Source organism: Spermophilus citellus (assembly GCF_964194105.1).
Source record: "Spermophilus citellus genome assembly, chromosome: 3".
Taxonomy (NCBI): domain Eukaryota; kingdom Metazoa; phylum Chordata; class Mammalia; order Rodentia; family Sciuridae; genus Spermophilus; species Spermophilus citellus.
This window is the reverse complement of record NC_138184.1, coordinates 14,141,129-14,158,914: the sequence shown is the minus strand read 5'-3', so window position 1 is coordinate 14,158,914 and position 17,786 is coordinate 14,141,129. Positions and strand designations below refer to the sequence as shown.

The following is a 17,786-nucleotide window of genomic DNA, read 5'->3' as shown; positions in this document are numbered from 1 at the left end:
TAGCTTCTTTCTCTTTCTTTTTTTCCTCTCTCCCTCTCTCTTTTTGTTTGTTTGGTTCTTTCTTTTTTCTTTTTCTTTTGCAGTGCTGGGGATCAAACACAAGGTTTTGCACAAGGTAGGCAAGCACAGTACCACAGAGCTACACCACAGTCCTTTTTCTTATTTTGAGACCGGGTCTTGCTAAGTTGCCCAGGTTGGTCTTGAACATGTGATTCTCCCTGCCTCAACCTTCTGAGTAGCTGAAATTGTAGATGTGAGCCAGAAGGGAGTCTCTTAAGACAGGATTTTTCTGCACAAATTGACAGTCCTGTTCTTTCATGATTCATATTATGGTATAGATTGAACTTTGGGCTCATATCCTGCACTAGCTCTGTTGAAATAATGAATATGTATGAGGTGAAGACAGGTAAGGAAGATGAAGTAATAGCTTCAAAGAGGCAACCAGAGAACATGTTGCTCTTTTTCCTGTGAAAGGCCCAACCTGAAACATACTCATGAGCCCAACCTGAAACAAACAGCCTGAGTTGGTTGGGAGATGACCAGTTTGAATTAATGGTGTTTCATTCTCATCATGTTTCAGCCTCTCATTTGGATTTTAGCCAGGTCACAGTTACTTTGCAAGATAGTGGTTGAAAGCCAACTCACTAGGTAGATGCACAAATACCCAGAGAGTCTTGTGGGGGCTTTTGATATAGAACAGAAGTCAAAGAGGTTGAGCTTTTTAAACATAGGTATAGTCATTCAAAACCTGCTACCATATCCCACTTCATTCTGTGGTCCCATGTGCTCACCCACGTGCTTATTGTTACCTAATTTTATCTGAAAATTTGCTTTTCTAATGTAACATTTTTTCACATACACTTCCCTCTTCTTCACAATGTCTGTATACCTATGGCATGGGGTCTACAAACTGTCATCCTGGGGCTAGAGTTCTGTTTGCATATAACTAACCTTATCTGTTTAATTGTCTATGGTTGGTTTCATGTTGTGGTGACAGCAAAATGGGTTATTTTGACCTGTATCCTGCACAGCTGACTGTGCTTATTCCCTGGCACTTGATAGGAAAAGTTAGCCTAGCCTGTCCCTGCTGGAGTATGTTTTAGCCCAGCAATCTTGATCTTGTCTACAGCAATGTTTGTGGTTTTTTATATTACATGTTGCTCACAGAAACATTTTAAATTCATGAATCCATCTACCCAGATTTAGCAATCAATACCATGATGTAACCCATATGCAACAATGGAACCTTTTATTATACCTGAACTTCTCATGCTTCCAGCTGCTGGCAACTTTTATAGAGAAGAGGGGAAAATACAGCATTCTCAGTGTTCCTGATGTAACTGGCCTGCTGCTTGCTTTCTAAAGGGAAGGGACTGGAATTCTGGTTGGCAGGGCTCAGCTGCCCCCTTCAGTAGGGGACAGAGGTTGAGAGTGTTCCACATTCTCCTAGTAGGAAGGCTAGCTTATCTCTCTGCCTTTGGCTCGTCTGGGTCAAGGCAAGCTGCAGAGTCTGAGGTAATGGGGCCCCACTTGGCTGGTCCAAGAAACAGGGGGCAGGGTGTGTACAAGCTGCGTGAAGGAGGATTAAGTCTTAAGAGCTGCCTCGGCACACGGCCACTGGCCCAGCTCCAGGCAGTGCAGTCTGGCTGATGACATGAGCACTGTTCTCATCAGCTGCCTGAGCCAGTCAGATGGAAAAGTAATCCTGTTTGTGCTTCCCCACTGACACAGATTGCACAATTATATAGTGCCGTCATCATGAATGTGAAGTAGCCACTGTGTTAAGAACAGGAAGGGAACAGGCCTTCTGATACTCAATGTTGTGAAACCAGCGTTTCAGCAAAGATGTTTCTAGGGTAGGCTAAGATACTCCACAGATTGATTAATACTGAGATATTAGCAGTTTTTTACACATGCTAGGATTCCCCCAACCCCCTTCTCTTTGTCCCTGGGTAGAATCTTTAATTTCCCCCAAATGACTGTTTAGATAAGAGCCTTGGGAGCAGTGGGGAGGTAACCCACCTCTGCCTGAAAGTTAAAATTTTTTATGAACTTGTATTTTCAGTATAGGCTGAGTCCACCAGCACTAGTCAGCACAAAACAAGTTCAAGCTGTATCCCCTCAGATTTCTTCTGCTTGAGAAGCATAATGAAAATTTGGTCTTCATTCTCCTTATCCTTCCCAGTTTATTCTTATTTTTATCCTGCAGTGGAGAATTGTGCTTCAGTGTCACCAGTGATGTGGACTGAATCTCATTATATATGGCCAGGTGCTGGGACAGTTGTTTCAGCTCTGTTTTGTTTGGGGGGTGAAATTCTTTAGAAATTGTGCTTTCTAAAGAAAAGGGCCTGGAATTTTGGTTGGCTGGACTGTATCCAGCCCAGGCCTGGCTCCTGGCTCCAGAATTCAACTTGAGTCCAGCTCAGGGGCTTCCTGGCATTTAGATACCTACCTTTTTAGTAAGGGTAGACTCACTGATGGATACATGAAGTGTGGTGCTGATTGGTGCAGTCCCTGCCCCCCGCCCCCCCCCCCATCTTCCTTGTGGTTATTGTTCTTGTGCTTGGTTTGAAGACACCTGTGGAGCAGAGCACACTTGAATACATGCTGCTCCAGGTGATCTTCAGACAACCAGGCCACCACCCACATAGCTTCTGTGTTGCTATGGATATAATGATGAAGATGGTGCCACTGTGTGCTGTATTATTGCTGTGAGGATTCAGCTGATGCAAATCAAGTGTTCAGTACAGAGCATTAGCCTAGGAAGTGGCAAGTACCTTCTGGCAAACTTTCCTAGGCCCTAGTATGGATGCATTTGATGGTGGCTTGTGTAAAGCTCTGCTGAAAGTATAGTTGCTGGTTATTTTATGGAAGGATCCATAAAGCTTTTAGTTAGCTAACATTTGTCCTTAAAACTGCTCCTCCCTTTCCTGTCATCTTGCCGCCTATGCACTAACACTTTAGGAAAAAGGAGAGTCTGAATAGACAGGACAGAGTTGAAGAGGGGACCCCAAGACCAGAACTTCAGGTAGAGATACAGGTACAAAGTTGTAGCTGGTCACAACCTTCTTGGATTACTCAGCCTCTTGTAGTGGATGGAACTGGAAACTGAATCTTCAGAAATCAGTTATAGCTGGTCTTTCTTCCTCTTTGGCTTGCCAAATCCCAGAACAACTGTTTCTCTCTTCTTCCCTTGCTGCTCCTCAGAACACCCATCTAGAGTTCCTAAAAGCCTAATCAAAGGACAGGAGCCTTTGGTGGTGGTTACGATGGGGGTAGGCAATGAGAACCACTTGACTGAGGAACCAGTGGAGAGGCTCACTGCCACTTACTTTACAAGTAGGAACACTGTCATTGCAGAATATATTCAGACTTTTAAAACGTGTTTTGGATTTATTTGAAATAAAAGTTTCTGTATCTACAGATTTCTAATTTGTTTAGACTATTAGCTAGAATATAAACAAGGTTAAGACTACCAAAGGAAATCAGATAGCTTCTGCAGAAAGCTGGAAAACATCATTACAGTGATGCTTTGTTAAATACTATTTATAAGTATTCTGAAATCACATAAATGAGGGCTGAGATGATAGTAGCAAAGAATATCCTTGAAAAGGAGACATGTTTAATCAGAGGTCTGTAAGTTGGGGAAATAAGTACTAATGTTCCCAGTAACTGAACTGTGTAGTTGTTGAAAAAATGAAACATGTAAATTGAAGAGCTAAATATTTTTAACTTTATCCTTCCATAAACCATAGCTAACTCCTAAAGAGAGATGAGCACTTATTGGGCACTGTACAACGCAGCTTATCAGCTTTAGAACCAGCTTAGATACCACTGCCTGCGTTTTCTTTCACATTGATTTTTATATGGTTTGCTACATTTTACAGCAACTTCTAAACACCAATCTTTGCAAGTTATAGGATTGTCAAAAGGATATAGTGCAATCTAATTGTGAAATTGTGATTGCATGTGTCAATCCTGTAGTGCCTCGTGGGGTTTATCCTGTCATGCTGGGGCACCTTGGCTCCAACTATGACAGCATATACCTTTACTTCATCTTTTTCTTCTTATTCTTTTAAACTGGGAACACGATTTGAAAGATTTCTTTGGGGTATAAATCCAGAAATAGGAATCCAGTTTGATCATGCATCCTTTTTAGGATTGGAAACAATAAGATAAAATTCTCTTACTGCCACTTGACCTTTAGCTAACTCCTAACAGTAAATGGCAATTCCTGTCTCTTGGCCACAGGTCAGAATGAGAGTGGGAAGGGAGCAGCTGTTTTTGTTTGTTTTAAATCCTTTAGATGGGAAAGTTTGGTTGAAAACAATGTCTGTGTGATTGTCAAAAGAATCCTGCCTGCCCTCCATCCATCTTCTCACATGTGCTGGTGTCCCTCTTGCATAGACTGGTACCTGTGCTGTTACTATATTGCATAGATTGGGAGTCCTATCCCTGCCTCCCTCACTCACCAGGAGCACATGTTCTGTCCCTCCCCCTTCCAGTCCCATTCTGGCCATTCTTCACTGGTGTCATCTTGTCCCTCCAGGTCAGCAAAGGTCAAGTATCCTCCCTGTCCAAGACCAGAGCAGTCCTGCTTTATGATATTCTCCCAAGTATTACTTAATCACTCAGGAGAGTATCATGTTGACTTCTGAGTCCCCAGGCCTGCCACTTAGCTTGAATGGGACACTTTGGCTGAGTGACTTGTGTCTGGCCGCCAACCACATTGTTCACATAAGAGCTGTTTTCCTTTCCTAGAGCATTGAGATGTTGAACTGGAGGCCCCAGAGTGACAACTGGTTATGGTTGCTGTAGGGCCCACCTGCTGTGTGCTAGGAAGGCAAGAGTGAAGTCAAAGTAGGCCTACTCTCAGGTGCTCAAGGACTGACAGGAAACTGTTAGATGGAGATCAGGGAAACCCCTGATCTGGGTCAGGGTTGTTGCCTGCCTGTGTGTGTGCTCCTAGTTGGGATAGCAAATGAAAGGCCTAAAGGTGATAGGAACAGTGGCTGTGTTGTTTGGAACATGACCACTTCACAATGGGAAGAATTTATCCCAGGAAGTTTACCTAATCAGCTCTGTACCTTAGAAAAGTTTTGTGGCTCTGTGTAGAACTTTTCACTGGGCCTCTTCCTTGGTCTGTAACAAACTAGAAGTTCTGGTTAACTTTCCTCCTGTTCCTTGTCATGGCAGTAGGAGTGATTCTTGAAGTTCACAAGTATTTTATTATCCTGTGGTTATGTACAGGAAGGGTGAGCCACAAAATGTAAGCTATCTGGGCTTAGGAACATCATGATGAGTCAGATTATGGCTTCTTAAAGTATGGGTGCTACCCAGATCTGTTGTAGAATGGGTACAGAACAGTAGTACTGGGTATCTCATGGTGATACTCTGACTCAGTTATCATTACCTGATGGTCTGCAGGGAGGGCACACATGTCACCCTTCACTGGTTGTCCAGAGCCTCCTAAGAGAAACTTTTTAGGTATTTGGGGCTCCGGGTCTGTCCTAATCTGTTGATCATGTCATACTTTCACTTTTCATCTGACAACTTTCAGTTCTTTCCTTGTGGGATTGACCTCAGGCATTGTGTGTGTGTGTGGGGGGGGGGGAATCCTGTGCCTAATTGTCATGTTAGTTAAGGATGATTACCAACCTGTCCAGAGGATCTCTTAGACCCTCTGGGGTTGTGTTCAGCTTACTCATTGGCATTTCCTTGGTTCAAAGGCAATTTAAACTGTACACAATCGGATGCCATGTTCTAGGCCATCTTCCTTGCTCAGATCTGGTCTTTACATATCCTGAATAAGTTACTTCTTATCTGTTAAGTGGGATGAGGACATAATCAGAGTCAAGAATTGTAACGATTTAAGTGTTACTGCGTGTCAAATATGAGCTGCCAGCTAGGAATGGTATTTTTGACTTTTATAGTGTAAAGCACCAAGATGAGGTGATGTGTAAGAAAGAAGCTTGGATGATGGTGGCTCACGCCTGTAATCCCAGCAGCTCGGGAGCTGAGGCAGCAGGATCGTGAGTTCAAAGCTAGCCTCAGCAAAAGTGAGGCACTAAGCAACTCAGGGGTACCAAGCTTTCTGCAGAAAAATCTCCATCTAATATACAGAAAATTCAACTTCTTTGGCCTGTCTGTGCCTGAAGTAAAATTTAAGAATACTAGTCACAGACCCAGAGCACATGAGTCCTGTTCCTTGGCTTTGTTATGAGCCTCTTTGAAAAGAGAGGAAGCATAGCCCAGCCTAGAAGCTTCAGTTACCTTGGCATTCAGCTTGCCTCAGGGACATTATTTGGTGATTTCCAGAATGTCATTACTTAATGGAAAATTTATGGGGCTCCTTCCTCTTGGTGGAATGAGTGTGGTTGCACCCCCTGGTGACTTGTATTCTTACTGCCTGTCTGCTCCTCTGCCCTGGGATTGGAGCTTCTCCCGGGTGTGCCCCCCCCCCCCCAAATACACACACACACATACACACACACTTGCTGCAACTCACCTGGCATGTGCTGAGTGTATAGCATCATCTGTGTTTTTTCCTGGGCTGCTTTCTAGGAGAAATCTGATCCTGGCAACCAACTAGACAGCATGCTTTAGCCTTACTCCCTGCACCCTCCCATTCTCATTCCAGGCTTCTCTAGTGCACTGAAGCTTCCCCTCTGACAGGACTACATTGAACTCAACCCCTGTTTCTTTGGACATGTTGGTCCTACCGCATGTGAGTCCTTTTATGTCGAACACCAAGCATCCTTAAATCCTAGTAACTTGTCTCCTCTAATGCTGCTCCCCTGAGAATGAGGTCCTGCCCTTCATTACTAAACCTAAAGGCTTGGTAAAGTCTATTTCTTGTCTCCTCAGGAATTAAAGCATATCCTTTCTGCGAGGCTTCACACAACTGGATGCAGCTTCTAGGGTGCTGCCTTCCTCCAACTACCTGGCCCACCTGCTATACCCTCTAGTCAGCAGTGATATGTTTGAACACACACACACACACACACACACACACACCCTGCCATGCTCTTGTGTGATTTGGCCCAGATCCTAGGTCTCTCATCCCTTTGTACTCTTTCTCCTTTGAGTAAGCACTTTTTCACAGTTCATATTCCTGCCCACAGTTTTTGAGTGCTCCCTCTCCCTGGATCTGAGAGTGACTACTTCCTTTCTTTAATTGGGGGTATCTTCACTTAGGTCTGCAGGGCCCCCTCTGTTTTTTCCAGGCTTCCAGCTTGGCCTGAGCTGTCAGGCCCTCATGCACCTCCTTCCCATTAACAGCCTGACAGCTACTATTGCCTTGATTCATATTACAGGCACTTCTGGGTCTTCATGGCAGTTGCTTCAGGCCGGACTTGTCACCAGAAGCAACCCTGATGAGATGAGGAGGTGTCTCTAGCACCTGAGGCAGGCCCACCAAGTTAGACATCTGCCTTTGCTAAACAATTATTTGGTGAGATCTGGCAAGGATTAGTCTAGCATGTGCTTGGCATGCTTAAGGACATGAGTTCAATCCACAGCATCAAAAGAGAAAGGAAGGGAGAAACCACCTTAGGGTGTGATGCTTGCTGGGTGTTTATTAGATTAATGCAATGTTTCACAAGGCCTGCCTTCAAAAGAAAGTTGCTTTTGGGAAATGCCCCATCTTGTCCCTGAACTCATAACTCACTGCTCTCTTCACAATACCACACACATACACACAAAGGGCTGCTACATCATGTCCTTCCTTCCTCTCCTCAGATGTCTCCATTCAAGTGCCAAAGGGAGTTCTCTCCTAGGTATTATCCTTTTCCTGTGAGTTAAAGATTTTTTATTTTTGTTTATTTTTTAGTTGTAGTTGGACACATTACCTTTATTTCACTTGTTTATTTTTGTATATTAGGATCTTACCCAGGGTCTCGCACATGCAAGGCGAGCGCTCTATCGCTAAGCCACAATCCCAGCCCCTTATTTATTTTTTAAGGGTATTTTTTTAATATTTATTTTTTAGTTATAGGTAGACATAATATCTTTATTTTATTTTTTTGTATGTGGTGCTGAGGATTGAACTCAGTGCCTCATGCATGCTAGGCAAGCTCTCTACCTCTGAGCCACAACCCCATCCCGAGTTTTGTTTGTTTTAGGTGATTCACATCCCCACTCTGGCTTTTTGTGGGATTGGGGTATCATTGAGGATCAAACCCAAGGCCTCATACTTGCTAGAGAAGTGCTCTACCACTGAGCTGCAACCCTAGCACCAGCATTTTAAAATCTTTTACAGGGTGTAAAGGAGAGGGAAGAACATCCTTCCTCTTAAAACATGAATTCAGTGCTCAGATGAGTCTGAACAATCCGTAGTACAAAAGTGCTCATCACTACCAATCATTTGTGAATTTGTGAGTTGCATTTGCATCCTGCCCCCTTCAGAGACTTCTAGAGATAGCCCTAGGCTGCTCCCGTTCTATCCTTTCCCTGTGCAGCCTCTCAGAAATGTGCTTTCTCCATGTATTCTTTAGTCAGATGATAGCTGAACTTGCAGTCAGAGTACCATGAAAGGAAGAAGCTGTCTTCCTGAAGGTGTCCATTTTCCCAACTCCTTGTGAACTCTTAGAACTACTCTTCATCCAGGACCTTGGACCTGTGGAGTCAGGGTGGGGGTTCTCAGTGGCCAGAACCTATGTGCATGGCTCCTAGTCTGCCTTCCACAAGCCAGGAAGTCCCCTCATCCAACGACAGACTACCGGGTTGCTTTATGTAGCAAGCTGTCCCTTGGTGGTTTTAAAATATGTTAATTTGTCAGAACTGTGTTTACAAAAGGGTTCTGGGAGCCTTGGTTTAAATTACACTTGAATTGAATTATAAAGTATTTGATCAACATCTAGAAGGCCTAGGCATAAACTGCTTCTTGATAAAGTTTATTCCAGAATGTACCAGAATGAAAGCCATGACTGCCAGCTAGCTTTACCTGCCTTTTCTTATCCCTCTGCCTACCTGTGTTCCTGAAAGCCTCAACTGATTCCTGAATCAGAAAGGTTTTCTTACCTCTGCTGAACTGCCAGGTTCATTCCTAGATATCCATATTAGATGCAGGCAGCCCCCAGCTTATTATTTTTCTTACTGTTGAGCCTGAGTTTAAAGCTGGTCATACTTCTTTCTTGCCAGTAGAAAAGTGTCATACAAGACACAAAGAATGCAGATGGCCTGCACATTTAAGCAAATGTTTCTTCTCATTAATAGCCATCATGAGAACTCCTGGCACTGTGAGTAAAGGGTGGATTGCTATGTTTCTGAAGGGCAGTTTGCAATAAAAACTCGTATATCCCCAACTGGTCGTTGTACGTACATCTTGGCGTTTGTGACATTGGAATATATGGACAGTTGGATGAAGTCGCCTTTGCAAGGATTCTTGCAGCGTGGTTTGTAGAGTTGGTGTGACCTTCAGCAGGAGTTGTTCAGGGAAGGGAACAGGGTGGCACTCATGAGCACTGACAGCCAAGCAAGGTTTTGTCATGAGAGGTGCCCTTTCTTTTTGGTTGATAAAGTGCTAAGTGGAATATGGATCCCCTCAACCCCATTGGGGAATGGAATGCAGGGGCTCTTTTGTGCTGAGCTGTATTCCCAGTCATTTTTATTTGCGACAAGGTCTTGTTAAGTTTCTGAAGCTTATCTCAAACTTGGAACCTCTTTACTTCCACCTCCCAAGTTGCTGGAGATTTTTGTTTGTTAAATTCTAATCAGCAGTAACTTTTTGCGGGATTTTTTTTCCCCCATGAGCAAACATAAAAATTTAAGTTACCAAGAAATGTTCTTAGTAATAAGTGTGAGACTATGCCCAGAGCATTCAACAGTGGACTGTGTGGGCCATCCAGCCTTCTTTTCCCTGCCTGGCCTTGGTTCACCAAATGGAATTACTTTTTTTCAGTGCTTTGTAAGCATCTAATACAAATAAGAATTTGAATGTAAATGCCAAATTGGGGGCCTTGCAAATCTTCCTTCAGCATTCTCTGAACTCCTGAAGATGGAAATAAGGACATATAGATTTGTGGAACAGCTTTATTGTACCTCCTCCCCTGTAAACTCTGTAGTGTCCAGTGCTGCCCTCCACCACCCTTGGCTTCTGGTTAGCTCCTACCTCTGTGCTCTCCCCCTCACTGTTTGTTGGTTCTCTCTTTTTCATCCCTGATGTATGGCAAATCTTGGAGAACAGGCATTGTAGCCCTTTTAGTTGGGGCATGGAGTTATGACCTGGCCAATCACTGTCAGAGTAACTCAGTCCTTGGAGGCCCCACACAGGAGAACATGTTACTGCCTTGTCTCTGATGGGACTTTTCTCTTCCCTTGTAGAGTGCCTGGTGAAGAATGTGATGGGATCACTAGCATGTCTGCGGAGAGTGGCCCTGGGACAAGATTGAGAAATCTGCCAGTAATGGGGGATGGACTAGAAACCTCCCAAATGTCTACAACGCAGGCCCAGGCCCAACCCCAGCCAGCCAACGCAGCCAGCACCAATCCCCCACCTCCGGAGACCTCAAATCCCAACAAGCCCAAGAGGCAGACCAACCAACTGCAATATCTGCTCAGAGTGGTGCTCAAGACACTATGGAAACACCAGTTTGCATGGCCTTTCCAACAGCCTGTGGATGCGGTCAAGCTAAACCTCCCTGTGAGTAATTTGGGCAGGGTTCAAGGTTGTTCCCCTTCTGTGTGTCTCCAGGTGAAGACACATTCCAAGGGAAGGGACAGATGGGTTTGGAGCCATGGTGAAAGCTCTGAATACCAGCACCTGTGGGGCCTTTGAGTGTGTGGTTTAATGGGGGAAGGAGAAGCCAGGCTTGTGGTGGCGCATGCTTGTAATCCCAGCTACTTAGGAGGTGGAGGCAAGAGGATCACAAGTTCAAAATGAACATGGGCAACTTAGCAAGGCCCTGTCTTAAAATAAAAGGGCTAGGCTCTGTCCACCAAATACATAGTTCAGAAGTAGAATGCTCCTGTATTCAGTCCCCAATAACAAAAGAAGAAGAAAACAAATGAGGGAAAAGAGAGAGAACAAAGTAACTGGTTTCTTAGCTACTGGACCGTGGAGAGAGTTGAGAGCAGTTGAGTAAAGATGGGTGAAACAAACAGGAAAGACTGCTTACAAGTTTCTGTCCAGTTTCATGGTGAGCTGAAATCAGAGCACATGGTAGTCCTTGTCTCCTTCCCTTTTCAGCTATGGTTTGCTTGTTCAGTAGAAGTAGGCAAGGTCAGACTTTGCTGTAGAACTGGTTTCTGCAGCAGCAGAAGCTAGCATCATTGTCACTGTCACTTAATGAAGGCTGGGGAAAAGCTTCAGGTTATTTCCCAGGGAGCAAGTACATGGAGGTGACCCTAGGGGAGAGAAATAGGCCAGGTCCCTTGGAAAGCAGCTTTGCCCATCTCCCTTTTGGTGGCTACAGTGTCTCCACCAACTGAGCTATATCTCCAGCCCCACTGGAGAGTTTTCTTTAATTTGTCCACATCTGCTGCTCTGTAATCATAACTTGTCTCGTGACCGAACCTCAGGGGACCTAAGGTTAATAAATGTTTTAATTTTTTTCTTACCTTCAAAAACATCAAGGACTTATTTCTAAATTGTCCTCTTTTATATGCTAAGTCTTATATAACTTGGTAAGTGAATTTGGTGGCAGTAACCACTGACCCAAGTTGGGTTTATGAGTGCTGGAACTGCTTATGTGGAGGAGCAGACTTAGCTTCCACCAGGCATCTAAATTGTAGGAGGAGGGATACCTTCCTGGCTTGGAAATCTTATGTCTGTGACAACTATCCAGTGCGACCTGTCCACTAAATATGCATCATAAACACCCCGGGAAAGAGGAGGCTGGAGAGGGGGCACTGCAGATTTGGGTAATGAACTGGCTCAGGAAAGGGGTAAAGGCAAAGGGGTACCATGTGTACCATTGACCAAGACAAGGAACAGAGGCACCTGGCTGGGGTTGTTTGCTGCATGGGTATGACTGGGCTATGCAAGGTCCACAGTTGAGGGTGACATTCTAAAGCAAATGCAAAGAACCCGCTGCAGAAGGGAATCCAGGGCAACCTAGGGCCTCTAAGGATTTTATGGAGAGAGGAGGACAGGGGTGGGTAGTAGGAGGCCTACACAAAGGTGAGAGAATCTCCAGCAGACAACAGTTCCCCAAAATTTCTGTATCAGAGACTATAGGGAAATCAGAGATGAGGATTCAAATCTGACTGCCTTGTTGGCCTTTTAGAAGGCATTGGTGACCTTAGGAAGATGCAACACAGAAATAGAAATTAGATTTGTTATGGTGGGATTGAGAAGGTGAGGATGAAAGCATCCATTTCAAGAAACTTGGCTTTGAAGGGAAATGTGTCAGAACCAGAATAATGGAAGGATCAGTTTGTTGTCGGAAGACTGCATGAGTGGGAAACAAAGGCCTAGAGGGTTGAGAGGGCAAAGACCAAGGAAAGGGGAATTTAAGGAACTTGAGATCTCCGAGAAGGCAGCGTCTCAGGTAAGGTTGAGGGAACAGCACTGGCCAGTGGAATAGTTGGGTGGGAAGTATGGTTGATGAGACCAAGGGATCAGTTTGTGTGAAATGGAGACTGACTCCCAAGGGTGGCCATCATCTCACTGTTCCTGGTAGACTACCTGTCTAGCCACCTGAGCAGTCTCACATGGAAAGCTTTTTTTTTTTTTTTAAGTTGGACACAATATCTTTTTTATTTTATTTATTTGTTTTTATGTGGTGCTGAGGATCGAACTCAGGACCTCACACATGCTAGGCAAGCGCTCTACCACCGAGCCACAATCCCAGCCCGAAAAGCTCCTTCTTTATCAAGCAAGAGCTGTTAATAGAGCCACTTCCCTTTTTCTGTTTTCCAGTGTTTTTCCTGATCTTCACCTGCATTTTGGCCTTTTATTTATCATGTCCTAAACATACTGCCTTTGCCTCCATCCCAGCTCCCTCCTAGTCTACCCTCTACCATTATGCTCTTTGCCTCTAAGCCACTTGATATACTGTGGCCAATGAAAACACTGAATACTATCTTAGAAACCTTTGATCAAGAATAAAATCTAGATATCCTTTGGGTCTGGGGTATTTGAGCGTGGTTCTCTTGGGAAAGGCAACTAAAGCATAGTATATCTAGTGTAGTAAGTTTAGCCTTGAGTTCCTTTCTTGAACTAGGTCTTCTTCTCCCTAGGGTGCGTGGTGTGTGCATATGTAGCCCTTACATTGAAGTGATTTCAGAGCAACTTAAAACCCTTCTGCCCACTATCAATATCAGCAGGATCTGGTACTCACTGATAGTAGTTTTGCTCTCTCTTCTGCAACAGCTTTTCTACCCCTAGCTGACCCACTATACTTGATATTCTACCAAAATGTAGCTTAATTTTGGGAATCTTCATCCTGACTTGGGGAGATGACCTCAAAGAATGTAGTTCTCAATGGGTCTGGACAAGAGGTCAGAGTTAGACCTACACTTATTGAGCCTCCTGCCTGGTCCTTTGTGTTTCTTCTTCTTGGAAACCTAGCACTATTTGATCTATCTTCAGTTTCCTTGTATGTTTTTGAAAATAAGCTCTTGGATTTAGAATAGTTTAGATACAGAGAAAAGCTGTGAGGATAGTAGTACACAGTTTGATTTCAAAGACCTTAGAACATACATATCTGCTTTCTGGGGCTCCTTCAAGATCCAAAGTTTGAGGATTGTGTCTGTTGGATGCTTTCCTTAAAAGTACTTCATTGTGGTTCATTCTATACCCAAATTTGGATACCAGTGAAACCATAGTGGTGTACTACATGCTAGTGAAAGAAGTGTTGAAGTCCCATGAACTTGACTAAAGGTTGAGGTTTGTGCCTTATAGTTCTTCCTGAGCATTTGTAGGGGAGAGGCTCCAACACTGGTGCCAGGGGGATTTGCAATTTTTTGGATGATTAAAATATCAAATGGTGAGGACAAAAGAGGCCCTGCTGTGATTGTTTTACTTAAAAAAACTTCTTTTTAAAGGCTGTGTGTACTTTCACCATTATTTATTAAAAATGAGTGAATATTTAACATTGAGAAGAAAAGGGGGGGAAATTTTGATAAAAAATGTGTTTCAGGTCAGGGCAGTTGGCAGCTTGCATATTTTCCTTCCAAATTGCCACCCAGCATTTAGGAATCCTTCCCTGATTTACTTTTTTGGGTTCCTCTGGAGGTCACTCACTGACACCATGGAAAGTATGTGCTCTGACTCTCTTTGCTTTACCTGTGGAATAACCTGAGGGAGCCCCACAGACCATCTGGCTGTCCCAGCATGGCTGCTGAGATGACACTGGCCTTTGCTCTTTCCACTCCCCAGGATTACTATAAGATCATTAAAACACCTATGGATATGGGAACAATAAAGAAACGCTTGGAAAACAACTATTACTGGAATGCTCAGGAATGTATCCAGGACTTCAACACAATGTTTACAAATTGTTACATCTACAACAAGGTGAGATGTGGGGGTGGGTGCCCAGCTATTCTGGGTGAAGGAGATGGGAGACCTGTCCGGAGCCTTAGGGTAGGAATGCTGGGAGCTGGGCTTGGAGTCTTGACAGCAGGAGACAGTTGGAGGTGGAGGCGACAGACCTGTGGTTTTGCCTGGGACTGGGTGTGTTTCATTTGTGGGGAGGAGGGTACTGGCCACTTAAGCTGTCCTTGTGAGCCTGAAGCATGTGCTTCTGGTACCTTTGGGGTTTGGTTCCTCTGCATGTCTAGTAGAGAGGTTTGAGGAGGACAGTCCACTGGGATGGTATAAATTGTCAGGGAAAGCCTATTCAAATGTAGTCATGCAGAGGTGTGTGCAGACAGAAACCTCCATGTGTGAGAGGGTACATTGGGGCTGACCACAGAGCCTACTAGTTCTGTGGGTCACAGTCTCCTGGAACTGTGGACATGACCATTGATAAATCTTGGCCATAGAATTGAGTGTCCCCCTGATTGATCTTACATGTAGACCCAAGGGTCACTTCCTAACCCCGTAGTCAAACCTTTCGGCTCGGCTGTGCCATGAAGCCAGATCATTTGTTTACAGTTCAGACCACAGATGTGATTAAAACCAACCCTTTCATAGAACGACTCTGGAGGGAGACACTATACAGAACTCAGCTTTTGACCTCTGCTGGTGTAGTGGGTAAAATTGCCCAGAAGAGATGGGTAGGTGAGTTTCTTGAAGTTTACCATGTTTTGTAAAGTCTTAGCTCTCCTCAATTAGGTGGCAGTGACGTACAAACCAGGCCCATGGTTTAGAGCTGAGTGGGAAGAGCATGTCTGGACAAGGTGATAGAGGGGACCCATGAAACAGTGTGAAATGGGCCTTGTCTATACCCCACTAAGCTGCCTTGGGGGTATATTGGGGAGCACTCTTGGAGCCCTGCTAAAATATTCATGGCAAGAAATCCTGTGTAATTCAAGTATTTCTAGTGAAATAATATGAGTTGTGTCCAAGGAGGCCCTAAAGCAAGGAGAGCCCTTGTCAGGGATTGACTGAACTTGGTAGATGCTTAAGGCACTAGGATGGTTTCTCAGGCCGGAATTTAAACTATGAGAGAGGGAATTGCAGTAAACAAGTGCAGGCTCAGCACCCCTGTAGGGACACCTGGTAGTATAATAACTGTTGTGGCCCTTTGGGGTCAGATCAGAGAAGGAGCCTGAATATAATGCTTTATGCACTGGGGTAAGGGGTGGCCCTAGGTGGCCCATCCATAGAGGTGGGAAGGGGAGGGCTTCCAGCACTACCTGTGTCTCTCCTCATCCAGCCTGGAGATGACATCGTCTTAATGGCAGAAGCTCTGGAGAAGCTCTTCTTGCAAAAAATCAATGAACTGCCCACAGAAGAAACTGAGATCATGATAGTCCAGGCAAAAGGAAGAGGACGTGGGAGAAAAGAAGCAGGTAAAGTACTGAAAAAGCAAACAAATTGGCTTTGTTTCTATTTGATCCTTTTCCAATTTTAATAGAGGACTTGGGGTTGTGAGGAAGTAGATGGTGACAGCATACACCAAAGTGATGCTATTTTGAACTCTGTGGGGTTAATTTCAGTACTGGATCTCCTCCACAGGATCCCATGACCTTGTGACCTCCCCAAAGTAGCCATTGTTGGGCCCTGCCTTGTAGAAGATGGTTGATTTACTTAGATCAAAAAGACAGCACAGCTTTTTCAACCACTTAGACATTGTTTGAACTCTCATCTTACTAGTTCTATAGATGTTTTTACCTTTCCATTTTATTTTATTTTATTTTTTTGAGAGAGAGAATTTTTTTTTTTAATATTTATTTTTTAGTTTTCGGCGGACACAACATCTTTGTATGTGGTGCTGAGGATCGAACCCGGGCCACACACATGCCAGGCAAGCGCACTACCACTTGAGCCACATCCCCATCCCCTTATTTTTTATTTAATTCATCCAGAAGCAGTTTTAGCCCGTGTCTCTGTCCTAAAGTCTTGAGGTTTGTTATCTGAATTACCCTAATGCACTTGTGTCACAGCCATGCCTGTCTTTGATGCTTAGTCATCTGAAGTCAGTTATTGCCCTTCTTGTGTATCTCTGCATGTCCTGTCGTGTCTTCCCCCATACACACCCCAATTGACACAGGTTTCCAGAGGTTAGCTACCCATTCAAAAGAAATGTTTTTGACTAAGAAAATATCTTAACTGCTTCCTTCATCTTGTCCTTTGTGGCTCTGTGCTGCAGAAGAACAACGTTTTTGAGGCAGTCCTGGGTATCCTTCTTGTGCTTTTCTTTCTTTCTTTCTTTCTTTCTTTCTTTCTTTCTTTCTTTCTTTCTTTTTTTTTTTTTTTTTAAGGATTTTATAATTTTATTTTTATTTATTTATTTATTTTTTTTTAGAGAGTGAGAGAGGAGAGAGAGAGAGAGAGAGAGAGAGAGAGAGAGAGAGAGAGAATTTTTAATATTTATTTTTTAGTTCTCGGCGGACACAACATCTTTGTTGGTATGTGGTGCTGAGGATCGAACCCGGGCCGCACGCATGCCAGGCGAGCGCGCTACCGCTTGAGCCACATCCCCAGCCCTCTTTCTTTTTTTTTTTTAAAGAGAGTGAGAGAGGAGAGAGAGAGAGAGAGAGAGAGAATTTTTAATATTTATTTTTTAGTTCTCGGCGGACACAGCATCTTTGTTGGTATGTGGTGCTGAGGATCGAACCCGGGCCGCACACATGCCAGGCGAGCGCGCTACCGCTTGAGCCACATCCCCAGCCCTCTTGTGCTTTTCTTAAGGAGGAATCTTTAGCCTGGTTTTCCATCCTCTTCTGAAGTGGCACAGTGGTCAGCTGAGTCCCCTGCAGTACCTGAAGTAACTAAGGAAAACCAGTCTTGCTGAACACCTTTTGGCTCTTCCTTTTTCTTAACATGAGGAGCCTATTCCTTGCTCTCTGTTCCAATTTGGGGAGAAGGCCAAATGTAGTGTCTGGGGAAGGAGAATTGGGAAACTCACAGAACCACAGAACCTCCCCCTTGCTCTTCACAGGGAGCCTAGACAGCCTAGAGATGAAGGCTGCTTTTACAGAGCATTTGTCATTTGTATTCCTTTGCATAGCAGCCAGTGTGCATGCAAAGGATGTGGAAATCCAGATCGTACTCCCAGGTTCAGATTTCATGGTCCACTTGCTCATGTTAGAGCTCCGGTCATAACCCCTTGTTTTTGGAGCTGGTTGGGTATGCTGTGTGACTAGTTTGTTTTCCCGCCCATCCACACAGCTGAAGGGATGCAGCCTGAGGTAGTCAAAAAAAAAAAAAAAAATAGCCCAGCAGCTGTCCA

The 17,786-nt window shown here is 44.3% G+C and overlaps 1 protein-coding gene across 4 annotated transcripts in view; it reads left to right on the top strand.

The window, feature by feature from the left end:
* The window catches only part of BRD4 (bromodomain containing 4), an 85,698-nt gene that overhangs the window by 40,849 nt on the left and 27,063 nt on the right, over window positions 1-17,786 (top strand). For 3 of the 4 annotated variants that reach the window (XM_081283461.1, XM_081283459.1, XM_081283460.1), the window contains exons 2-4: window positions 10,324-10,642; window positions 14,324-14,461; window positions 15,768-15,903. In XM_081283461.1, coding sequence (XP_081139587.1) covers window positions 10,358-10,642; window positions 14,324-14,461; window positions 15,768-15,903 — 559 coding nt within the window. In that variant the 5' untranslated portion in view covers window positions 10,324-10,357. Of the gene's footprint in view, window positions 1-10,323; window positions 10,643-14,323; window positions 14,462-15,062; window positions 15,170-15,767; window positions 15,904-17,786 lie in introns of those variants that run through there. The other variant, XM_081283462.1, reaches the window with a different exon arrangement.